This window comes from Apostichopus japonicus, chromosome 1 (assembly GCF_037975245.1).
Source record: "Apostichopus japonicus isolate 1M-3 chromosome 1, ASM3797524v1, whole genome shotgun sequence".
NCBI classification, from domain to species: Eukaryota; Metazoa; Echinodermata; class Holothuroidea; order Aspidochirotida; family Stichopodidae; genus Apostichopus; species Apostichopus japonicus.
Window position 1 is genome coordinate 20,557,022 of NC_092561.1, and position 27,075 is coordinate 20,584,096.

Here is a 27,075-nt window from a genome sequence, read left to right on the forward strand (position 1 = left end):
GTAAGAGCTCGAAGTCGAAGTCACAAACTTGCCGGCCTGTGACGTATTGCATAAGCCACGCCCATGTGGCCGCGTCGAAGTGGGAAAAATAATTTCGCACCCGGGCCACGACGATCTTATCAAGTTTTTAAGTCAATTGTCTTAATAGTAGTTCTACGAAAACCGTCACGCATTATAGTAAATCCACTAAGCGCACTGAGGTATTAGTAAGAAGGGAATATTATATGTGCATATATTGCAGAGAGCAAATACTCTACTTAACCTCTGTCATTATTGTTTTCCTAAATGGCGGATGTTCTCGTTATATTATTTGTCTTTACTTAGTTGTCGCAATGGGTTTATGCATTGTCTCCTTCCAAACGTTATCACATCGATTAAACCATTTGTTGGCAGCTACATTAAACAGTCGCAAATTTTGAATATCACTGAAAGTATCGAATGATATGGAAACAACTTTATTGACCAAATTTGATTTATTAACCTCTATGACCAAAAATATATTGAGATTAGTATATAAGAGATAAATAGGCACGTAGAGATACAGTTGAACTGAAGAAATATCCATGCACGACGGGCAACGAGAATACAAAAGTAAAATGGTTTCATTTGCACGTGTGACCATACAATTGAACTGCGAATATGAAGTCAACAATTCACTTACATTAAGCATGCACGCAATTTCTTGGCTGCATGGTCAATGCAATGCTTAATTTGTATAACAGTATAAAGTACTTGTATTAGTTTATATTACATGATATGTATTACGATTATTGTCAGTAGGTTTTAACTACAACTGCTGACGTTTGTTTGGAACAAAAGACGTACCACTTTGCCAATATTTATATCATCAACGGTGATCATAACATTAAAGGCAACTAAGATATAATACTTCCCTGTAAGAGAATTTTCATGGGCAATAGACACAAAGCTTCAAACGAAAGCATTTTCCAAGCTACTCATGGGAAACTATTTGGAGATTAACACATCTCAAGTCACATTAATAATAGTGCCAGTTACTTAATAATAACCACCCTGTTTGTAGGAACCGTAATTTAGAACAAAATATTTTTGCAGCCATATAACAATGGTGTTTTTTTTTTCTCGCGTGGTAGACCATAGCTCGTCGAACCTTGAAGACAATAAACTAGTTAAAGATACACACTGGTACACAATGATACACGTATGTATATTTGTTATAAACTATGCATACTTTAACCTTAAACTGTAAAGAAACACACACATGCAACTCGTAGCGGTATGTATTATATTCGAATAATACAGCGAGCACCATGTACCGTACACTACTATTAAGGAAGTTATTATTACATATACAAGTTGTAAGAGCCCCCTCAACTTTTCGCTGTTACTATATAGTCTACGAAATATTTAAAGACAAACTTAAATATTGATTTAAAAAAAATACGTTTTGAACATTAACCTAGTATCACAAGGATGGGAGATGTACTCATCATTTTATTTCAGATCGTCAATAAAATGTGGACTCGGAGTTCTCGTAAGCAATGTAGAATTTTACACAGTATGTTTCTTGTGCTTCATAGCATATATTTATACGATAATTATTGATATCAAATCGTGATGTCTGTTGATGGTTTGGTTGATATTATGTATATTAAACCATGGAAAACTGAAGTCGGGTTCCATCTTATGGCAGATGTATAATAAGTGTAGAGAAGATGCTTGTATTACTGATGTCATACCACAATTAATTGTTCCATCGACTTACTAAAGTCGTCGTTTCCAAGGACGCTATAGCTTAGATAGAAGTTTTCGACTGATATTTCCTAGCAATCACATGATATATCTAATGGCTTTTACAGCCCATTTATTTTCCACCATGATCGTTTAGATTGTTGAGCTATAGGACAGTTCAACTGTTAGCATAATGCTCCCCAACCAATTTGGCAGCTCTCGCTGCGGAATCTTCTTGTTGCATAAAATTATCTCAATCTTCCAGATATTTAGACCATCGTAGTTCATTTAATTCCCTTAAGTTCAACAGCCAAGAAAGAATGATGGAGACTCACAATCTGCCAAAACCAAAACAAGAGTAGGTCACCTTAGGACTATTCTCTGTTAGGAATATTTTCCGGTTATCCTTGCAGGCGGACATACCCAACTCTAATTGTGATACGGTACCTACTGTAACAGCTCAAAATTAAGTTAACATAGACATAACTACGAAACCCCTACGATGAATGGAATATACCGTCTTCAATTTGCATTACAGTCAGTTTCCAGTATGATATATGGCACCTTTGAATGAATAATGATTATGCGAAGATTATGTAGAATTCCAAATGTTCAATTGTTATTAATTTTCACCTCATATAGATATGTGATTTATTAGCCAACCATGATTCAACATTTATAAAGCGGTATGGCAATTGACATGTAGCTTAGAGTCATCATTATGCCTGATGTGTAACTCACTAATGGATGTGAAATATATATTATGTCCATAGTTGTGTTCTGTTCATCAAATGTAGTCAAGTGATGTCCTTTTTTTAATGTCGTATCCTTTCTACGCTTCCGTGTCAATATTGTTATTTATTATTTTGTATTAGGTTACTGGTAGATGCAATTTCCAACTACTAAAAGAGAAATACTTGTCTTGAAAAGATATATTGCTAAACTAGACCAGATTTGGAGTATTTATTTAACTTGGACAATTAGAGGTGCTGATCATGTGAGGGCGTGTGTGTAAGTTTGCCATTGCTGACAGTTTGTTGATATTAGCGTTGCGAAGAGGGTTAATAAACCTAAATAAAACATAGCTCTAGTATCAGTTCTTCTCACAAAATAAACAAGCAACATATCACAAAAAGGCTATGGCTACGGCTCATCCTAAGTTCATTCATAAGATCGTTAACGTTGACATCTTTCTATCATACTTAGACTAATATCATAGTCTTGACATAACATACTGACAAGCAAAGTCCACGCTAACAAGCAGACTCTCACGGCAAGGCGGTTGACATTTATGGTGACCACAAATTCCATGTTGATTGATGCCATTTTCCTTTGGACGTTATTTTGTTGCATGTGAGTGTTTGTTCTTGGTTTGCCCACCCCCCCTCCCACCCACCCATCCCCTACCATCAGCAAACTATTATTGTGCATGTCAACATTTCGATGTATTCAAGAGTATTTTGAGACATTTGAAGTGAAACTTAACATGGATAGGTGATATTTTCAGAGGATGACACACCTGCAGATAAACATCGGTTCATACTGGGTTTCCCTTTAAATGGCGATCATTCCTTTCGAAATTCCTTTTAATGTTCAACTACTTCCTTGTTGTTCTATATACTTTCTTAATCTTATAATATGACTCATCATCACTTTCACAAAGTAAGGATGTGGTACAGACGGTGCCAAACGTCTTTATTGTTTCAATATAGAAATGTTGTGCTGAAAAGCATGAATCTATAAGCTACCGTATTCAAACGAATTTATAAACAACTTAAGAAGGCCAGCTTCCAGCACGAGCGTGAAAGAATGAAAAACTGTTTCATTAATTTCCGTAAGTTGTCGCATCGTGTACAGATCAGACTATTTAACCATTTTCATTCAGTGTGCAAATGATTAATGTTTTATTACTCTGGGTATCAGTCAGTTCAGCGGAGAACGCAACATTCCGAGTAGATTACGTTATGATATGGATAATTGTATTACTGAAAACGAATATATTCCACTGTAGATTACACTACGGTAGAGTCAATTTCAAACGAGGTTCTCTGTCTCAATCGATTATTGGATCAACGTGCTATTGCAGCTATAACGTGTATAATTGTTAGTGCTGGTTTGCGTGTATTCCTTTACGTTCTTTTATCTTGGAACCGCAAAAAAATTAATTCGTAAACAAGAAGGAACATTAATCAAATTATCATGCATGTGTATTTCTTTCTGGGATCTTTATCCTTCATCCATTGTTTTATGAGCATTAGTACACTTTGTGCTAAGAATTCCTATCTAGATAAAAATACAACCGCAGCTATCGGTCAAAATGTCACCTTAGAATGTGGAATATATGGAAACTGTCCGTATTTTACTTGGTTCATCTACCTTGCAAATACAAGTCGCATTGACCTCTTAATAGATCAATGTACCAATAGCTATAGAGCATGTCACGCAACAGCAGACAATGGACGAAACGTTCTTCGTTTAACTGACATAGATAATCGTGTAGCTGGACATTACCAATGTCTTTGCGCCACAAACCCATCACCATATGCCTTTGCGTGTGAACGATTGATTGTCGTTTGCCAATTTGAAGTCCGTGTCAACAACGTTTTGATGGTAAGAATTTGTATATTTTAAGAAAGACATTTAAAGTAAGCTTTAAAATAGAGTAGACATAAGATTAACAATTGAGATGAAATAACAAAGTGTTAAGCAAAACTTGATCATGCTCTCCGTTGTAATGACGAGTTTATGATATAACGCTCACAAATGCATTGTTAATCGAAATTCCTTACTTTAGTATTCACATAGATGTTCTTCGTCTGATCTTAATTTCAAAAAAGAAAACAGTTTACGAGTTCTCTTTCAGTGCTATCCGTTTTCTATCATGCATTAATTAGCATGCCGTTTAGGTCTGCATATGCATTGTTATAATCATTTCCGAATAGGACGTTGTATGTTAATTTATGATTATTAGGAGAAAACCCCTGACTGTGTTGATATTATTATTCCGTCGATAAACATGCATCAATGTTTGAACTATATTTTGGTTTCAGTTCAATTCAAGTAGTATTGGTCCCACGCACACTCATGTAATCAACGTTACAGAAGGTGAATACATAAGAGTGAAGTGTCCAAAGAACAGTAACCGGCACAACTGTTCGGAAGGTAGGTGTAAACTTAAGACCTTCGGAGGGTTTCCAAAACTTAATGTGTTTGATAAGAAATTGCTGTACACTGTTATCAGTGTATTTTCTTGGTATGAAATCCACAAATCTTAACGGTTTCCAAAATACAAAAAGGGTATTGGCCCTATATGCTGTTTGTTTTCCATCGAACGGCATTAACGATCACTCGAACGGTTTGACGGTCACGTTGGAGATGAACTTAAACATCACATAAACTCCAATTAGTTTTCGATGAAGAAAATCCTCGTGTCACTTTTCAGTACTAAGAGGTTATCTATTAAAGCCAAATATTAGTTGGGTTGAACCTGAGTGTTATTCTCACTAAGCCATGTCACAAATGGGGTTAGGGTTCTTCAATTAATAACGACCTTCACCAACGACAATATTATATAATGTACAGGAAAGGTTTACGAGGTTGACCCCAACCCCCTCCTTGGGAAAGAATAGAGAAAACAGTCGAATATTTGACATGAACTGTCGAAATTCCAATTATTTCTTACATTTTTGATACAAGTTCTAACCGATTCCTACAACACTTTTGATACCGAAAACTTATGAAAACAGTTAAACTTATATTATAAAACAGTTAAACTTATGAGAAAGAAGAAAGAAGGGAAAACAGTTGAAATTTAAAAGGAGAAATAAAGAACTGAAAAGGTATTATTTCCAACGTCCAATTTGGTGCATCGTACCATATACAAACTAGAATTCTTCTGAGGAATACCCTAAGCCAGACCGGTTTTTTTATCTTTCAAGTCACTGTTAATACCTCCCTTCGCCACTGCTTCAGCATTTAATAATTCCTTTGAACCAAGGTAGCGAAAGACCAAACCAGAAGTGGTATAGCTATAAAGTTTGGCATTTGCCAGGTGCTGTCCCAGGCAAGTCTGGCAAAACAAACTTTTCAAAAACATTATATCCACATATTGTTTCGGAATTAGGCAAGTTCCATCATTGTTTTGATCTCCGTAACTAAACATCGCATTCATGCGATGTAGGAGTCAAGTTGTAGTGTTTAGGAGTGATTAAACCTACAAGCTTTAGCAAGGTTTTTGTAATCACTTCCCAACCTTTATACCTGTCATTTTTTCTGGTTGCGTGTTGTTGTATTCTATTAAGATAATGGAATCTGAAATATAGTTTTACGAAACGAATCAAAACTATGATACTCTGACTTAACTTAATATTGGCTGACAGTTTTTTTTTCCTTTTGTGGACGACGATTTGTTTATTTGGCAGCGCCTTACGGCGCTGTTTATATTTTGTATGAATGAATACAGTCTTATGTGAGTAGTATGACGTGTGAATATGAGGGTAGAAGTGGAAGATTGCCAGATTTGCCACAACACAGTAAACATTACGCCAATTCATGAATAATTTTTATCTAGGTTTGCTAATTAACCAGAATTATCCATTTCTCTTTAGTGGACCAGAGAAATTCACCAAATCAAAGTTGAACTTCAAAAAAGCTCAATATTTGTGAAACATTTAAAAAAAAAATGGCAGCTTTCAAGATAATATGGGCAGCAAATTTTCTTTATATTCAAGGTTCATCGAAAAAGTTCAATGCAACAAGATCTCATCAAAATTGCTACATCGAATGTAAGTGTAGTAGAATAGGCGCCACATGGGTTACCATCAATGTATTGCAACGTGAAACTACCACAACTTCAACGGCAACGACCGCAGCCGTACATTTTATTACATCAACCACATCATTGGCGAGTTATAGTAAAGAACCAATGAAAGATGGTAAGACACACTACCCAGTCAGTGCCGGTATTGGTATGTCCTCTAACGATAATTACATTACTATCGTGATCGCTCTGGTAATAGTAGCTATATTACTATTGATGGTTGCTGTCGGCTTATGCGTCTATCTCAGGTCTTCCAAGACTAAACGAAAATCAAACTCTGATACCAAGAATAAGTCAATATTTCCACACTCGACATATGCAGCTGCTCCTACGTATGCAATGATTGACAAAGAAAACAATGGAAATACAACAGCAGGAATTGATGTTGCAGAACTGAAGGAAACAACAACTAGTGACGCATTAGAGAGTGATGTCGATTACAGTGCAGTGAATCCTAAGCCAGGTCATGCGGAGGAGAAAAATGTAAAGACAACTATGTCGAACATTTCTCCAAAGAAGGAAAATAAGAACAGCATGAATTATGAAACTGTAAATGAATTACAATCCAAACTACCAAAATCTAACAAAGATACGTTAAACAAAGACGACTACGATACCGACAACATTCAATCTTCGGAAATTAACTCTGATGTAGATGCCTCAAAGTTTGTTCATATTCCAGAGTATGCAGAAGTAAATCACCACACGACAAATGATGATGACGTATCTGTTTTGTATGCTACTGTTGACAAAACTCGTTAAACGTGGTTCTCACTTAACGCATATATATATATATATATATATATATATATATATATATATATATATATATATATATATATATGTATATATATATATATATATATATATATATATATTTATATTGTATAATTGTACAATATATATATGTATATTTAAATAAATAAATATATTTTACAATTGTACAATACTGTAATATAGTGTACAATATATAACGCATTGTACAATATATATATATATATATATATATATATATATATATATATATATATATGTATGTATATAGTTCATGTAAATATCCTGCTGACAAAAATTAGATTTACTTATCTCTTTTGAAAAGTGTAAGAAATGTAAATTTAGGACGCATTGCAAAGTCATAATTAATGGATAATGTTTTTAATAGGACCTACTAATTATACATTATATATGGAAACATTATCGTACTGCGTACGTTACATTTTGCAACTTAAAAGGCGTATTAAGCAGATTATTTTCGCGGATTAAATTGTTATGATGTATATAAATTTATGGGTCTTGGATTTAGTGAAGATTTAATATTTTGTATCGAATTACTTTGTAAATAATTGTGTTCAGCAGGTTTCAATCAAACTATGTCTTTTACGAAATACAGCCGTTTCTACAAATTTTGCTTTAGTGCAGATCGATCTACGTGAAGACATGCCTGAGTGTTATCCGCGTAGCAACATAAGATATAAATAGACAACATACAGGATGTCGGTGAGTGACGTCACAAGTGTTGCCAAATAATTCTAACTTTCTGCATCATCCGATCATTCGAAATTGTAATTGAAACAGAAAATTATATCTTTTGAAAAGTACTTCTTGTTGGTTGCGTTACAGATGATTTTCAGAAAAACAATATTGACGAAACATTCTTCCAGTTTAAAGTATTGGCATGTGACACACCTAATTTGTTTGGGGAGGCGGGGGTGCGGAAAGCATTTAGGGTACATCAATGGAAAACTTAAATTTTGGATTAATTTGTAAACGATGTTACTTATACAGGGCACGATGACTGACATTCAAATAGATTAACCATGTACGTCAGTAGTACATTGTGTTATTCCCTCCCATTAGTAATACGCCAGCTCTTCATATTCACTGCAGGGATACTTATCTCATATATGTTATTCATCAGTTAGTGAAAGTCTTTTACCCGCTGGCAAAACGGGAAGTTAACATTTGATCTATAAAGTAGCAGACCCATGGAGCACTTCCGTTAGTACTTCCTTTGAACTCGTAGTAACACTTTTCATGGGGAAGTTCCAGGGAATTTTCAGTTGTAGTCTTAGTTGGTATTATCAATTTAGTAACAAAGTATAGCTCGTGAAATAATACTCAGTGTAAGTGATTTCATGTGGATTTCTCGGAAACGTAGGCGATTTCCTTTTCTGTACATTAAAACTGTTGCATGGAAACTGTTGCTTAACTATATTTGGCATGAACACGTATAACTGAACCCTGTACCCACTTGCACATTACCCAAGCCGCTCACCGGGGAATTATATTTCATTTACGAGGTTTCATTTGAAATGAGTTAATATTCAGCAAAAAAGTAACTTGTTGAAAGAAGCAGCTAATTTGATGACTACGGTGTCATTGTCTAAAAATAATAAAATCGTTATGCTCAATAAGTACCTTGTTCAAATGTTTGAGGACCGATATCGTTATAGCAATGATAATAGGAAATTCACATAAGTTTTCACAGGTGATATGGTGAAAATACGGCAGCTGGCAGAATGGATGACAAAGAAAGTTGAGATGAAATTAAACAGAAGAAAAACATAACAAAGAAATGATCTCAGGAGAGGTTCAGAAGGAAAGGGCGGATGAGTGAGTAGTTACAAGAATGTTGAAAACGAGTAGAAGATAATGAATGGTCACAGACAGAAATTAGAGTTTTCTATGTAGAGATGTATAGAGATCAATTGATGCGATGGTGCGAGAAGCGTTTTACCCTCAATAGATACAAATAAGCCATGGAGACATTCAAGATCAAATTAAGGTAATGGAAACATGAAATCGTGCCTATTGTGGGAAATTAAACTGATGTTCTACGTGGCATATTATTTAACTATGTTCTGTTAAGTTAGTGTGCAACAACTTACAGTAGATGTGACTTTGCGAAGTATTTATTTAAGCTAAAAATCCGTCACTAATTGATTTTAACATGAGTAAAATATTTTCACATGTCATACATAAACATGTGACCTCCTTTCCCATGGTCTTATTTTGGAATATTTGCCATTATTTTAGTTTTAACCTGTTTAATTTTTGTGGGGAGGGAGGGGCAGGAGTCTTTAATTGTTAAATTGACAACTTTATAAGACAAAATGCTGTCAATGGATCGAACAACAGCTGAAGAGAAACATGCCATGTATAATGATTCTGTACGAAACTTATAGGTCATTTCCTTTATAAATTCCGAATTTAAAACTTTTGTACTGATAGTATGGAAAATATGAATATCCTGTTTTAATTAAGGTTTTGAACTGTTCATATAGTTATTTCATGTATTTTGAAGCATGATATCAGTTTACAGAATGAAGTGGTATATGAAGTAGAAAATAAACCCAACTGGCTGTTCTATCGTGATGATGCTTTCATTTGTCATTTATCATTTTTGAAAAACCTAATTATGAAGAAATGTTTAGAACAGCCTACCAGATGGTCGCCACCTATAAGTGTAACCTTTTAACGGTGGTTAAATTTCAAGATCGTCCGACAATTGTCAATCGGATATCTTCAGGAAGTTCACTATACATTGATATTTCAAAAAGGTGATTGCGCCGGGGAAAAAACATGCCCAAAATAATATAACATGTTGCATAACAGTCATGAATATTATCTGCCAATGTTTTTACAGCAACATTAATGCATCACCAGTTACTTTTGTATTGTAGAACATTTCCCTAAAAAGGCCATGCAGGAAGTTGTTGCCAATGGCCATTATGGCCATTATGATAAACAAGGTAGAGATTCAAGTTTGGAACATCAAATGGTACATTTTTAAGCTATATTAAGCTATATTTTTGGTCTAAATTAATACCTCTAAACGAAATTTTGCCGGAGCCTTTATGAAAGCGCCAAATGCTAATGAAGTATTTTATCAATGAGGGGATCTGCTGCGGGTTATTGAAGCCGCTAACCGTTTATGTCCGGTTTTTGGCGGGAAAAGTTAAAGTTTATAAGTCAAGTGGTACATTTTGCTATCATTTAGATCTACATAAATAACTCTTAACAGAAATTTGTGCTAATAAATATTATATTCAAAATTTCCCCGACATATTTAGGGTAGAGGCAGTGCGGCAAATAAATTAGAAAGGGTGCTGCCCTAGAGTCATTGAAAGCCGTCTCGTTTATTCAGCGGAACTATTAGATGATAAATAAGTCTCCATAAGTAACCTTAAACGCAAGGTTTTCTTATCAGTACTTTTTTTGAGATTGCAAAAGGGGGTGAGGTTCGCCCGTATTTTTTATCCAATTATCCCCTGGTTGGATACCAAAAAAATCCTGAGACCGAACCATTTGCCCTGGCATTCAGAGGTGGGGCCATGGCCCCGCCCCACCCTCTTACGCACGACACTGATTCCTTCACTTAAGGAAAGAGAAGACATGAACAAAGCTGTATTTGAAATCAAATTTAAATAATTGGCATGTATAATAAGAATGAATGTTATTGAGTGAAGCTGTTAAGTACTTTCATTTTTTGCTGCAATGAAGGTTTGAAGTGAATGTAACTCTAGAGGAATAAATAACGAAAGGTCGCACATTTATATAGATATAAACTGCTGTCATCTTTGTGTCGAGTCTTTCTTTCTAGACATTTCCGTGTCAACGCTCACCATTGCTTGTAAATCACCATCAGTTATGGCTCGATTTGAATATGTTCAATGCGTACTCTCTTTCCCCTGTATTTTCCTTTTTCAAATTTGTTTTGCTACGACGTTTCCTTCAATTGAGGAGAAGGACGTAAAATTGGAGAACATTGCATTTGTAATTGGAAGCAGCCTGAATCTCTCTTGTAACATCTTTCCCAATTGTTCACGAATGGTGTGGCGAATAGGAATTCCCGGTTACCCCGTTAAAGAAGGTGATTGCGATAGTCAGGACAATTTTGCCATTACAAACACGGTAACCAAAGTGTCCTCTCCATGACGGGCAGAGCCACTCCTCACAGGAATTTAATTGAATGTCAATGCGAACTTAGAGACCAAAATAAAACACTTATTCCAGTCAGACGATTCCAACTTTCATGGACATGCCAAGCCTTTGTGGAGGTCAACAGTGTCGTAACGGTAACTATCTATACATAGTATGCTTTTAAAATGTTTTAAGGAAATTGTCATTTGCTTTCATTTTCAACGCTTCATGTTAAATAGGTAATCTTCCTTCACAGTAAAGTTACTTCTACTATCTAACAGATAGGTATATAACGGAGGTTGGTCCACCCAGTACTTTTGTAACTAATAGCCATTTCTTTCAAAACGTTAGTTTGTAACAAAAAAATGTCGGTAACAGTTATCATATGTTATTGTCCCATATATGCATTCACATGTAAAAACTGTTTTTTCTTAAATCAGATTTACAACAGCTCTAGCTACTGTGAAACAGATACTAAAAGTCCCTTACATTTTTTCGTGACCAATGCAACAAATAATGACAGCTTGGTGGCAAGAAGGGTTATCGTCTATGACCAACTGCACTGTTATGAATGGTATACATGAAACTTCACATTGAAACTATTCTGCGAATTATCAAGCTTTTTTATAGCCTTAGCTATATACTTCATGATAGGAATAAAGTCACACTTATGTTTGATCTTCAACACCATCTTATTAGAGTTCAGATAGGACTATCGGCACAGAGCTAATTACGTACAGAAAGTACCTTTCCCAAGATCAAAATTAGAGAAACAGTTAGCCCAGAGTAACTAATGTACATGCTATAAAACTTAAATAGTGTAAGTGTGTAACCCTAAAGCAAGTTACGCTTTTTAGTCATAGGTTACGCTAGAAGATATTCACGTGAACAGGATATGTGGTGAGCAATTTCATCTGTTACAAATTATATTGTGTGGGCCAAGTTGTAGTTCAGAAATGCAACTGTAAAGTTGATGTGATTTGCGTTCTCAATAGAACCAACTTTGACCGTTGAACCACTTTGACCTTTTCCCTTTCTTTACACTTTTTATACCTCTTCTTTTCCCCAAGATGAGACATCAGCTATGATTTTCATCACCTCTCTTGATACACACTGCTACGTTGAATGTAACTCGACTCATCCCTGTTGTTATTTGAAAATTACGATTCAAGCGTTCAATGAAGACGACATGAGGACTGGATCCATGAAGACACCTCTAACAACCATGAACAGTTCGTTTCCTCCCATATTTATCATCATTTCTAGTACTAGTATTGTTTTTATTATTGTTGCTGTATTTCTAATTGCAACATGTATTTGCGCTCGTAGGTCAGACAAGTCTAAGAAAGCAATAGTACCCACTTACTGGACGGTAGACAAAACTCCCAGAACAAGCAATTCGACAGAGCTAGATGTGAAAGGCACCACTGCTAACGACCAAGTCAAAGATGGCGACTCATGCCATACCTCTGCTGATGTTGAGCAATACTATTGGGAGCCCGATAACGTTATTCCAACAACAAGAAGTAACACATTAACCGATCGAAAAGCCGCCTATCTTGATACCAATGATGAATTGCAGCTACCGATTGGTAACGCGATATGCCGAGTAGATGATACTATGTACGCTGTTTCAGATATCTCTTTCAATGAAATTACCCATCACAAGCAGACCAAGTCCAATCCCGTTTCACACTTCGTTAACGAAACCTACATGACGGTGACGGTTTGAATATTTCAGCATCCCATAAATGTTTTCTCGAATTAAATATTTATTGTTCTTGAAATCGTTGACTGTGAGACAAACCCAAACAGATACTGGATATCTCTTTGTTAGGGCTGTATGACTGTGAGAGGGAATTATGCCGACTTTGCTTAGGTCAAATGTGACTTTTTCCATGAGATACCATGAGATACCAAACAGTACATGACTAAAGGCGGTCTGTGCAGTTACTGTAAATATCACTGCTCCTTGACGTTATTACAAAGTTCAAATTCAATAGCAAACTTTAGCCTACGCTTTGTTCTTTCTTTTCCAATTTAAACATTTTTTTTTGCTTTCAAGAACTACATAATTCACCATTCCTGATGAAATTTTGTGTCCGACTTTGTATCATATTTCAAGCAAATTAACAAGTTAATGTCAGTCAGTATGGCATACCAACGGATTGTAACATATATACAACTTTAATGGGACATATACAGTACTTCGGTGACACGAGAGCTGTTCGATAAGATGTTTATTTTTTATTTACCGGTGCTTACGTTTATTTCCATGTTACGTAAACGGCAATTTTCTTAATAGTCTCGGCTCAGCATTTTTACTATAAAAGTGATCTTCGTCTTCTTTTAACTACAAATATAGGTCTTGAAATAGATGAATGTAAATGGGCAAGCTAATCGAATAAATTGATAATGGTTTATACCAGGGAAAGCACCTGTGCAGAACAGTGCAATATTCTACCTTACATAAACTCACCCCTTCAATACGTGACCCAGTGATGGATGGATACAGATTTTCGTTACGAGAAAGATATATGTTATTCATTCTTCTCTCAATGTTTCATACAGTATGCATGTCGGATCCATCCACTTCCAGTTTTCGTCTTACCCTAAGATGGGGTCATTTACGGAAGGATCACATTACTGTTGCAACGTATATGTCATAACCATGATTGTAGCATATCCTTGAAGAAGCATATTACAAGTTTATAATCACTCTCAAACCAACATTTGTCTTCCCTTCAGTCTACCAAGTTTTACACTTCCGGATGTCAGTGGACAAAATCAGAGACGTCAATAGCTTTAATTTTCTCTAAGCTCAACATGCCAAATATTCAGTTCAATCATGATATGAATGGTATTAAAACTGCAATTTATTCATTTAGTCTATTAAGTATTTGGAAATGTAAAGATAGGCGTACGTGTTCAGAATCCCTTTCATTACACAATTCGTCAGACAAAGTACAACCATATATGGTATACTCGTCCAGGTATAACTAATAAGCGGTGATGTGATATGTTACAATAGATATTTCTGGCAAAGAAAAACGAGGTTTCCAACTATTGCTCCCAAAAGAAAACAAAACCGCTACTAGGAAATAGCGGAAACAGTTTTGTTTCCTGCCACGCTGCTGTAATATAAGCAGTTTTATGCTGAAGCACTTCCTGTTTAGTGAGCAATGTGAGCCACGACTGCCGAGCGGAATTTCCTTATATGAAAATACCTTTCGAACTTGTATGGAGATAGATGCACAAAACCAAAACCGCCAAGAACAGGTTATAATAAGAGTGTTAATACGTCTGATAACGACAAGGATGTATCGTCTCAGCATGATTTGTAGCAGCAACAAAACATCTCTGAATGCCTTCACAAATTTGTGACATTGACTGCAATTAATGCACCATTGTTATCGTTTGTAAAATCAGCGTTTAGTTAGGACGAACATGTCAGCGCTCTAACGTAAACTACTATACTGCTTGTCTTACGAACTCTTGGCAATAAATGATTACCACAATACTTTCTTTCTTAACAAGATATGCTATTCTTCACATTTCAACCATCACATTATTTGCATGTTTCTATAGAAGACAGAGAACAATGTTACACCAACACGTGGAGGGTTAACCAAACTTCTGAACATAAAGTACCAATAAATCCACGGATCAAATGTCTATCCCTCTCCTAAGAAGCAATTAAGATTAAGGATACTGTGTTTGTTTGGTGGTTTTTATTTGACCAAAAGCATCATCCATCATCTTCAACATTGTCAACAACTTGTGATTCCAGGATACATACAATAATATACACAAACATCCATATATAGATGGACGGACGGACAGACCGACAGAAAGATATCTGTTTTTACCTCCATGGTCTTACTATAGTTGCACAGCAAAGCAAAGTGTTAAGTAATGAATAGAGTTATTGAATGTTTGTGCGTGTAGACCTATTTACAGATAATGTATTGTTAAAGCGAGCTAGTGTGTTGTTTATTTACATTCACGATAACTATATGCTGTCGTGATTGCTCTGGTAATAGAAAGCTATATTACCTGTTGATAGATGCTGTCGGTTTATGCCTCTATCCCAGATCTTCCAAGACCAAAGAAATACAACATTTAGAATCAATATTTCCCAAGTGATGGTCATTCGTTGTGACTGCTCCAACGGCAACAATAATTGTAAAAGGAAATGGAAATGAAATGCCATAATTATGATCGTGTATTGAAGAAGAGCTATTATGATATGCAAAACAAATAATAATTCCTTGATTGGGCTCACATACTATGACCTTTGCTTGTTAATCGTCTGAAGCCAATGGAAAGAACCAAGTGAATAAATATAGATTACGTATAATTGAATATTATCTCATTCCTGTGTTTGATGATTAGTATCCTAATACAGTTTAGCGTTGAAATAGTTAGCTGGATATTTCTCATGTTTAAAGAGACCTTAATAGCATTGTCTTTATTGTTTACTTTATTTTTCATGATCCATGGACATTCGCTACACCTTCCCTCAAAGGCAAACACCGACTACTAACAGCATGTAACTGTATTTGTTTTATTAACCTCTATGACAAAACCAAAGTTATATAGATTATTCAATGTGTATTTTCGTTTTTATGAAAACTAAAGACAGTTGTGCAGTATGTACAAGGTAAACAGGCACGTAGAGACGCAGTGAAACTGAATTAATATTCATGCATGACGGGCAAGGAGAATACGAAAGTAAAATATTTTCAACTGCGAATATGAAGTCAACAAATCACTTACATTAAGCACGCAATTTCCTGGATGGGCAATGCAATACTTAATTTTTATAACAGTATAAAGTACTTGTATTAGAATCTATTACCTTATATATAATACGATTATCGTCAGTAGGTTTTAACTACAAGTGCTGACGTTTCATTGGAACAATAGACGTACCACTTTGCCAATATTTATATCATCAACGGTGACCATAACATTAAAGGCAATTTAGCAATAATATTTTTCTGTAAGAATTTTTTTATGGGCAATAGACACAAAGCTTCAAACGAAAGCATTTTCCAGGGTACTCATGGGAAACTATTTTGAGATTAACACATCTCAAGTCACATTAATAATATTGTCAGATACTTAATAATAATCACCCTGTGTGTAGGAATCGCAATTTAAAGCAAAATATTTTGGCAGCCAAAAAAAAAAACAATGGTGTGGTTTTTTTTTTTTTGCGTGGTAAACCATAGCTCGTCGAACTTTGAAGACAAATAACTAGTTAAAGATACTCACTGGTACACAATGATACACGTATGTATCTTTGTTATAAACTATGCATACTCTTACCTTAAACTGTAAAGACACACACATGTAACTCGTAGCGGTATGTATTATATTCGAATAATACAGCGAGCACCGTGTACCGTACACTACTATTAAGGAAGGTAATATTACATATACAAGTTGTAAGAGCCCCCTCAACTTTTCGCTGTTACTTATATAGTCTACGAAAATTTTAAAGACAAACTTAAATATTGATTTTTAAAAAAAAATACGTTTTTAACATTAACCTAGTACCACAAGGATGGGAGATGTGCTGATCAGTTTATTTCAGATCGTCAGTAAAATGTGGACTCGGAATTCTCGTAAGCAATGTCGAATTTTACACAGTATGTTTCTTGTGTTTCATAGCATATATTTATACGATAATTATTGATATCAAATCGTGATGTCTGTTGATGGTTTCGTTGACATTATGTATATATCACCATGGAAAACTGAAGTCGGATTCCATTTTTAGGCAGATGTATAATGAGTGCAGAGAAGGTGCTTGTATCACTGATGTCATACCACAATTAATTCCTCCATCGACTTACTAAAGTCGTCGTTTCCAAGGGCGCTAGAACTTAGATAGAAGTTTTCGACTGATATTTCCTAGCAACCACATGATATATCTGATGACTATTACAGCCCATTTATTTGCCACCATGACCGTTTAGATTGTTGAGCAATATGATAGCTCAAATGTTAGCATAATGCTCCCCAACCAATTTGGCAGCTCTCGCTGCGGAATCTTCTTGTTGCACCCAAGATTAAATCATCTCAATCTTCCAGATTTTTAGACCATCGTAGTTCATTTAATTCCCTTAAGTTCAACAGCCAAGAAAGAATGATGGAGACTCACAATCTGCCAAAACCAAAACAAGAGTAGGTCACCTTAGGACTATTCTCTGTTAGGAATATTTTCCGGTTATCCTTGCAGGCGGACATACCCAACTCTAATTGTGATACGGTACCTACTGTAACAGCTCAAAATTACGTTAACATAAACATAACTACGAAACCCCTACCATGAATGGAATATACCGTCTTCGCTCTGCAGTCAGTTTCCAGTATGATATATGGCAACTTTGAATGAATATTAATTAGGCGAAGATTATGTAGCATTCCAAATGTTCAATTGTTATTAATTTTCACCTCATATAGATATGTGACTTATTAGCCAACCATGATTCAAACTTTATCAAGCGGTGTGGCAATTAACACGTAGCTTAGAGTCATCATTACGCCTGATGTGTAACTCACTACTGGATGTGAAATATATATTATGTCCATTACTGTGTCCTGTACGTCAAATGTAGTCACGTGATGTCATTTTTGTTCAATGTCGTATCCTTTTTACGCTTCCGTATAAATATTATTTTATTATCTTGTATTAGGTTACTGGTAGAGCCATTTTCCAACAACTGAATGAAAAATACATGTCTTGAAAAACGATATAGTGCTAGACTGGACCAGATTTGGAGTATTCATTTAACTTGAACAATTGAAGGTGCTGACCAAGTGAGGGCGTGTGTGGAAGTTTGCCATTGCTGAAATGTTCGTACATGTTAGCGTTGCGAAGAGGGTTAATAAACCTAAATAACACATTGCTCTAGTATATATTAGTTATTCTCACAAAATAAACAAGCAACATATCACAACAAAACGTTAGGGCTACGGCTCTTGCTAAGTTCATTCCTAAAATCGTAAACGTTGACATCTTTCTATGATACTAGACTGCTATGATAGTTTGATACTACATACTGACATGCAAAGTCCACGCTTACTAACCGACTCTCATGGCAAGGTTGACTTTATGGTAACCACAAATTTCGTGTTGACTAATGTAATTTTCTCTTTGGACGTTTTTTTGTTGCATTTGAGTGTTTGTTCTTGTTTCCTTCTACCACCCACCCCACCTCCCCCCACCCACCCACCCTCTATAGACAGAATACAATGTAATGTGCATATCAACATTTTGATGTATTCAAGAGTATTTTGGGACATTTGGAATAAAACTTTACATGGAAAGGTGGTATATCCAGAGGATGACAAACCTACAGAGAAACCTGGTTTCATACTAGCTTTCCCTTTAAATGGCGATCATACCTTTCGAAATTCCTTCCATATTCAACTACTTCCTCGTTGTTTTATATACTTTCTTAATCTTATAATATGACTCATCATCATTTTTACAAGTGAGGATGTGGTACAGACGGTGCTAAACATCTTCTTTACTGTAATAATATAGAAATATTGGGCTGAAAAGCATGAATCTATACGCTTCGGTACAAACGAATTCATAAACAACTTCAAAAAGCCAGCTTCCAGCACGAGCTTGAAAGAATGAACAGAACTCTGTTTCATTAATTTTCGTAAGTTGTCGCATCGTGTACAGAACAGACTATTTAACCATTTTCATTCAGTGTGCAAACGATTAATGTTGTATTACGCTGGGTATCAGTCAGTTCAGCGGAGAACGCAACGTTCCGAGCAGATTACCTTATGATATGGATAATTTTATTACTGAAAACGAATATATTCCACTGAGGATATACACTACGGTAGAGCCAACGCGAAACGTGTTTCTCAGTCTCATTCGTTAATTGGATCAACGCGTTATTCAGCTATAACGTGTACAAGTTGTTAGTGCTGGTTTGGGTGTACTCATTAGCTTACTTTTATCTTTGAACCGCAGAATTTGCTTTAATCTGTAGACACGAAGGGACATTAATCAAATGATCATGCATGTTTATTTCTTTCTGGGATCCTTATCTTTCATCCATTGTTGTATGAGCATTAGTACACCTTGTGCTAAGACTACCTATCTAGATAAATATACAACCGCAGTTATCGGTCAAAATGTCACCTTAGAATGTGGAATATGTGGAAACTGTTCGTATTTTACTTGGTTCATCTACCTTGCAAATACAAGTCGCATTGACCTCTCAGTAGAACAATGCAACAAAAGATATAAAACATGTCACACAACAGCCGATAATGGACGGAACGTTCTTCGTTTAACTGACATAGATAATCGTGTAGCTGGATATTACCAATGTCTTTGTGCCATATATTCATTACCATATGCCTTTGGATGTGAACAATTGTTTGTCTTTTGCCAATTTGAAGTCTTTGTCAAAAACGTATCGATGGTAGGTTGTTTGTTTTAGGAGGACCTTTAAAGTTAATTTTAAAATACATTAGACATTAGATTAATAATCGAGCGTTAAGCAAAACTTCACCATGCTCTCAGTTGTATAACTAGTTTATGATATAACGCTCACAAATATATTGTTAATCGAAAATCCTTACTTTGGTATTTACATAGACGTTTAACGTCTGATCTTAGTTTCAAGAAAGAAAATAAAAACAATTTACGAGTTCGCTTTCAGTGATATCAATTTTTTCATACATTAATTAGTAGGTGGTTTTAAATGTACGTATGCATTGTTATAATCATTTTCGGACATTGTATACAAATTTTATTATTAGTAGGAGAAAGATCCTGACTGTGATATTATCATTCCGTCAATAAGCATGCATCAATGCTTGCACTATATTTTGGTTTCAGTTCGATTCGAGTAATGTTGTTCACACGCAGACTGATGTAATCAACGTTACAGAGGGTGAAGATATAAGAGTGAATTGTCCAAACACCAGTAACTCGCACAACTGTTCCGAGGGTAGGTAAACATTGAGACTGAAGGAGGGTTTCTAAAACTTTAAATGTTTGATTAAAATTTGTTGTTAACTGTTATCAGTGTATTTTCTTGGTATGAAATCCATAAATCTTAACGGTATCTAAGATACATAAATGGTATTGGCCCTATATGCTGATTGTTTTCCATCGAACGGCATAAACGACCACTCGAACTGTTTGACGGTGACGTTGGAAATTAACGTAACAACAACTCATTCTCAAGGAAGAAAACCCTCATGTCACTTTTCAGAACTAAAAGGTTATCTATTAAAGCAACATATTAGTTGGGTGTCACCTGAGTGTTATTCTCACTAAGCCATGTTATGGGATTTTTTTTAAGAACTCGCAAATGGGGTTTGGCCTCTGCAATTAAAAACTGGTACCTTCATCAAAGACCTTATTATATAATTTACAGGACAGTTTCACAAGGTTGAATTTCAATTTGATCTTACATTTTCAATATTTTCCTACAAGTTCTTAACAGTACCTACAAGACATTTCCTACCGAAAACTTTAGAAGAAAAAATCTGAAACAAAATAAGGTCCTAGCTGGTATTTTTATATACACAGTTCGACTTTTGAGAAAGAAGATGACATTTTTAGTAAATAGTTGACAGTGTGAGAAAATACTTGAAATGTAGAGAAAAAGAAGAAATAAAGAACTGAGCAGGTGGAATTTTTAACGCCCCATTTGGTGCACCGACCCATTTACCAATTTGAAACTAGAATGTTTCTGAGGATACCCTGAACAACACCGGTTTTCCGCCATCCAACTCACTGTTATTACCTTCCTAGGCCACTGCTGCAGCATCTAACACCGACTTGAACCAAGATACCGAAAGAACAAACCAGAATTAGCTTAAAAATATGAAGTTAAGCTTTTGTCAGTGCTGTCCCAACCATGTCTAGCAAAACAAACTATAGCAAACAAATATATCCATAAATGGTTTCGGGTTTGAGCAAGTTAATTTTTTTGTTCTTCTTAACTAAACTTCAATTTTTTACGAGGTAGGAGGAATCACGTTGCAGTGTTTCCAGGTGATTACACCTGCAAGCATTTGCAAGGTTTTATTGTAATCACTTCCAACCTCTTCCTGTCATTTGTCTGGTTGTTTATTGTTTGTATTCAATTAAAGATGGAATATTCTGAAATATAGTTCTACGAAACGAAACTAAAAGAAACTATGGAATCTCTGTCTTTAATTTTGTCTGACATTTGTTCTTGGCGGATTCTTATGCAGCTGTTTATTTTTGTATGAATGCATACAGTCTTATGAGAGATGAAATGTTAATATGAAGGTAAAAGTGGAAGATTTACAGACTTACCACAAAACAGCAATAATGGCTAAAATCATGACAATCAGTTTATATATTTTTGGTTATAAACCAGAAGTATTCATTTCTGTAAAATAAAATATCTTTACTTTAGAGAACAGAGACATTCACCCAAATCAAAGTTCTAAAAATTTTATAAAAAAGCTCACGATTTGTGAAACTGTAAATGTCATGTTATAGATACTATTTACATATCAGCAATATTCTTTTTTATTCAAGATTCATCAAAAACGTTCACTGCAGCAAGATCTCATCAAAATTGCTACATCGAATGTAACTGTAGTAGAATAGGCGCAACAGGAGTTACCATCAACGTATTGCAACGTGAAACTACCACAACTTCAACTTCAACGACCGCTTCCGTGCGTTCTATTGCATCAACCAAAGCATTGGCGAGTTATAGTAAAGAACAAATGACAGATGGTAAGACACACAACTCAGTCAGTACCGGTACTGGTATGTCCTCTAACGATAAGTTTATTGTTGACGTGATTGTTTTTGTAACTGTAGCAATAGGCCTATATCGGTTAATAGTTGCTGTCAGTCTATGCGTCTCAGATCTACTAAGACTGAACAAATACCAAACTTGGAATCAGTACTTCTCTAGCAAGAGTCAGAAGTTTTGACTGCTTCTACTTCAGCAATAATTGAAAAGAAAAACATAGCAATAAAATGTTGGACACCATAGTCATGATCGCGTACTGAAGAAAAGCTTTTATTCCTATGCAGAACAAATCATTCGTTGAATAAGCTCACATACTATGACCTTTGCTTGTTAAGCGTCTGAAGCCAATGGGAAGAAACAAGCGAGTAGATAAAGACTATGTATACTTTAAATATTAACTAACTCCTGTGTTTGATGATTAGTATCATAAAACAGTTTAGAATCGAAATAGTTAGACGGATATTTCTCTTGTTTGAAGAGACCATAATGGCATGTCTTCTTTTATTTTTCATGGTCCATGGACATTCGCTACACCCTCCCTCAAAGGCAATCACCCACAACTGACAGCATGCAACTGTATTCCGGTCGTGGCTGTTCTTCTAGTATCAGTATCAATCCTTGTGCTTGTCGTTGGTGCTCTAACAATATATATTCGATTTTTGAAGACTAATGGATTTCCTAAACCAGTTTCAACGAATGAATCTATATTTTCACAGCCAGCCGATGCAACGGCTAATACATATGTTAATGCTGACGCAGGGAAAGCAGCAACGTGTCATACGTGCGTACCTAATGCCGAAGTGATGGTTCCACCAATGAGCATTACAGACAATCTTGAAGCGAATTTTTCAGCATATCAACGTAATGATGGAAAGTGTGACGCGTCCGACTACGAAATCCCAAAAAATGTGGATTTTACGAATGAAGCAAATTATGAAACAATGTATTAAAGCGGAATAAAATTGGCATCAAGCCACGCGATCGAAATAAATATGAATGCCGCTATGACCGCTACAAATTGAAATGAATATTGAATCTCATATCAATTATAAATATGTGTCATTTGCAATGGTTTTTGTAGGTATTAAGCTAAGTGGCGCTCAGGTTAAAATAAAAAATATTTGCAAGAACATTTTAAAGTATTTAATTTCAACGGATTACAGTGGTCTATCATGTTTAGGTCTATGAAAAAGTCATTGCACAACTTGTAAATTATTTCCATGACAAAGATCAGTTCTCACGATAACATCGTTGCTGCCCCTTACTAATGAACACATGTAATACGTACCGTTGGTAATTCGTGACGCATCATCATTCGAATTCCACATAACGGTATAAAGTCACTGAGACTAAGCCAACATAAAATAAAATAAGGTACACCGGCATAAACATTCAAATATAAATAATACTTTGACAGTGAATAAACATTGGGATAGCCCTATAATAAACAATCTAACCCTCTTACGGATATGTTGGAGTTAGAATTTAGGTATTCATTTCGTATTAAAATGTACGTCAAGCTGGGTAAAGTGGATCTTCACCAACTTGGATGGTAGGCCAATAGCTGACATCTTTTTTTGTATACAAATGTATAATGTATAAAGTAGGTAACTACCAATGCCAACTGACTAGCATCATGTACTATAGCAAATATGAGAATTGCATATATTATATGTATTTTTTATATATTAGAACTAGACAAAGATACTGAATCTACTAAATAAATGCAATATATTAGGAAACCACTACTAACTAAGTGCACATTTGAATTATGCTTCAGTACAATTTAAGAAGTTTTGATTTCACGTCAAGAACATTTGTTCACTTGGCAAACATTACATCGTAGAGTATGAAGCTCAGAATATTGATTCAGAGTATACATATTGTATACATAAGGCAAAGGAATCAAATCTAGCTTAATATTCCGTATAAATTATTGGATCATTTTGTGTTATTTCACTAACAAACTAAACAAACAATCCACGTTTTCTTTTACATGCTTCGAGTAACTGTCACAATTGCATGGGGGAAGCAGTTGTTTTCAATTGGCAAAATAAACGTACGCATTGCCAAATTGAATCGTGTAGTCACGTGAGCACTTCCCCGTGAAACTGGTAGACTTAACAAATTGGTCACTGAAATCATTTAAAGGGCATGACTAGGATTTTGTTTTAAAGGTTTTGCGGTGTTTAAACATCCATCGCCACGCTAATGCTCTAAACAAAATAATATTACTCTACAACAGAGTATATGCGTCAAACTTCATTGTTCAGTTTAATTATATTAATACTGTCGTATCATCATCACATATGACGGTCTGCAAGGAATGATTTATGCAGACGATTCAAAAGTTTATGTGTCAATGAATATCGATGAAAAGGATCAGACTATTAATAAACTTGAATCATGTATAAGCTAATTCTCAATGACAACACATACCGAATTGATACTTTTTTCGTCACCTGACGGTACTGTCACCCCTGTAACTTCCGTTAAGATTAACGATGCATGTTTTCCCCCCGTTCCCTCTGTTACTGTTATTTTGATGATAAACTCACATTGATGCCTCATGTAAATAACATATATACCGCTCTGCTTCACACGCTATAAGAAAATTTAGCCAATTTGCAAATATCTTGATCAAAATTTGACCGAGACAATTATCTATGCTTTTGTATTATCCAGACTTGACTGTTTTAACAGCCTATTTTTTTGGTCTTCCTGCTTACGAATTCTTTAAGCTTCAGCGCATTAACAAAACCGCCGCCAGATTAGTTACCCTCACAGATAACATATACCATACTAAATATATTCTCCACCAACTTCATTGGCTTTCTGTTTCTGGAAGAGAAAAGTAAGTAAAGTATAGTAAAGTATATTAAAACTATATTTACAACTTACTCACCTTACATATTCCAACTCGCTTACTAAGATCTAACAGTGATATTCTCCTAAAACCACCAAAAATTAGTATGGTGAGCGTCCTTTTCAATTTGCAGCCCCCAAACTCTGAAACACTCTGTCTCCCCACCCACATTAGAAATGCTCCCTACAACAGATAAACTATACATCGTCATAAAAACTCACTTATTTACGTGCTACTTTCATTGGACCTTGTAATTGTTTCGATCTTTTCGTGTATCTTTAAGTTTTTGTTCTACTATGCTGTATTTTTGTGTTAATTATGTTTCTTGTAAAGCACATTGAGATCGTCGGTATATTGCGATATGTAAATAAGTATTATTATTATCTCTTTATTCAATATAAACTTTTGACAATGTGTTTAAATATAGATATCGATGACATAATATTCATCTTACAATATGTATTTGTTTTGCATAGAAATTGTAAATTATGGCAAGAAAACTTTTTAATATGAAATTTCTTGTGCGGACTGAGATTAAGGAAGTAACAAGTGTTAAAGTTCTTTTAAATGTAAATTCGACATTGACATAGATTCATATCCCTATTGAAACTATTTATCTCAACATTAGATAGGAATTTCGACTGTACGACTTTTATAAGGACAATTGTCTAAACCTTAAACCAGCAAACTTTATTACATATTATAGGTGGGGACTGGAAGTTTTTTCACTGTTATGGATTTCCCGACAAAGTAAAATTTCAAATATATATATATATATATATATATATATATATATATATATATATATATATATGTTTGTGTGTGTGTATATGTTATATATATATATATATATATATCTTTTGATTAACTTATCTTTATTTAATTATAGCTCCACAGTTATCGTGTCTTGTGATACTACATCGCATTATGTTACTCTTTATCTTGTGTGGACGAAATCGTCAAGTGTTGGGTATCAATGCTGATAAAAAAACAACGAAATTATGCTAACACTAAGATTAAGTTGATAAAAATTAAGAAAAGCCACCTTTATCTTAAAAGTAAAATATGTTTTATTTTAGGAACAGCTTGTACATATATCCCATTTTGTCTACATGTTCTGTTAACGACATTAATCTTCGTGCTTCAAAATAACATCATCATGGCTTTCCATAACCGTTAAATAAACAATTTGAATTAACATCTGTTTGAGGTATGTCCTTCTTTTTGCATTGTTTCATGTTTAATGACAGGCTTGTGTAGAATCTGGGTATTAAAAACGTATTAAACCTTTCACCGTGATGTATCGGTGGACGGAGTGTACGCTTGAGAGTTGAAAATGAAGGTCACATTGACATATTGAGAAATGAGTGCAACACCATTCCAACAATATATCTCTAACATGTAAAACATTATATAAACTACGTATCGTTCTCACAAACTTCAACTGAGTTTATCAGTATCAATGTTAACAACTATGTAACTCATGTCTGAACTTTCAATCAAGCCTTCAATCGATTTTTTAAGAAAGGGAGAACAAATATTACCGATCTGTCCCTAAAGAATATAATATGACAGGGAAAAACGATACAAAAACCCACATATAATAGATATCTATGGCTTATAATGACAAAAGTAATATGTAACTTGTTAATGGGGCCATAAAAACGGATATGGTAGTGTCGTTTACATTTTATTGCGCAATAACTGAATCTTGTCTTTAGGATTTCCTTTCGGACGTACTCTATGTCCATAATAAGGTGGAAAGGTATTAACAAATTAAAGGAACGGATATCTTGCAGTTCAATTGCCAAACGTGCGATTCACGGTTCCATTCATTGACGCCTCCAACCAATCCCGTTCCTTCGTTTTCATTCCAACATTTCATGATCGAAGGCCACTGCTTTAGAATTGCAAGCATATTTCGAAGATTTCGCCGTTGTTTTTCTGCATGGTAGCAGAATTTC

At 35.0% G+C, this 27,075-nt stretch overlaps 2 protein-coding genes across 4 annotated transcripts in view; both read left to right on the top strand.

The window, feature by feature from the left end:
• The window catches only part of LOC139971018 (uncharacterized), a 62,134-nt gene extending 35,855 nt beyond the window's left edge, over positions 1 to 26,279 (top strand). The window contains exon 4 of the mRNA XM_071977175.1: positions 22,813 to 26,279. Within this exon, the coding sequence (XP_071833276.1) occupies positions 22,813 to 23,195 (383 nt within the window). The 3' untranslated portion in view covers positions 23,196 to 26,279. The remainder of the gene's footprint in view (positions 1 to 22,812) is intronic.
• Positions 3,369 to 22,928, top strand: LOC139970976 (uncharacterized). 3 transcript variants are annotated; one of them, XR_011794274.1, is made up of 5 exons: positions 3,462 to 4,320; positions 4,761 to 4,872; positions 20,337 to 20,448; positions 22,020 to 22,223; positions 22,792 to 22,928. XR_011794274.1 is itself a non-coding variant. In XM_071977084.1 (3 exons), the coding sequence occupies exons 1-3, from the start codon at positions 3,910 to 3,912 to the stop codon at positions 7,289 to 7,291; spliced, it is 1,374 nt and encodes a 457-aa protein (XP_071833185.1). In that variant the 5' UTR covers positions 3,402 to 3,909; the 3' UTR covers positions 7,292 to 9,904. The 3 variants fall into 3 exon arrangements, 1 of the variants encoding a protein (XP_071833185.1); XR_011794273.1 differs by lacking the exons at positions 20,337 to 20,448; positions 22,020 to 22,223; positions 22,792 to 22,928 and adding exons at positions 11,893 to 12,026; positions 12,523 to 16,005 and having other exon boundaries at positions 3,369 to 4,320; XM_071977084.1 differs by lacking the exons at positions 20,337 to 20,448; positions 22,020 to 22,223; positions 22,792 to 22,928 and adding an exon at positions 6,441 to 9,904 and having other exon boundaries at positions 3,402 to 4,320.
• Positions 26,280 to 27,075: the final 796 nt, after the last annotated feature.

Excerpts from the sequence above, each read along its gene's own strand:
- LOC139970976 (XM_071977084.1), top strand. The coding sequence starts at position 3,910 with ATGCATGTGTATTTCTTTCTGGGATCTTTATCCTTCATCCATTGTTTT. Across the intron at positions 4,321-4,760 it reads GTGTCAACAACGTTTTGATG|TTCAATTCAAGTAGTATTGG; the intron begins GTAAGAATTTGT and ends TTTTGGTTTCAG. Across the intron at positions 4,873-6,440 it reads CCGGCACAACTGTTCGGAAG|GTTCATCGAAAAAGTTCAAT; the intron begins GTAGGTGTAAAC and ends TTTATATTCAAG.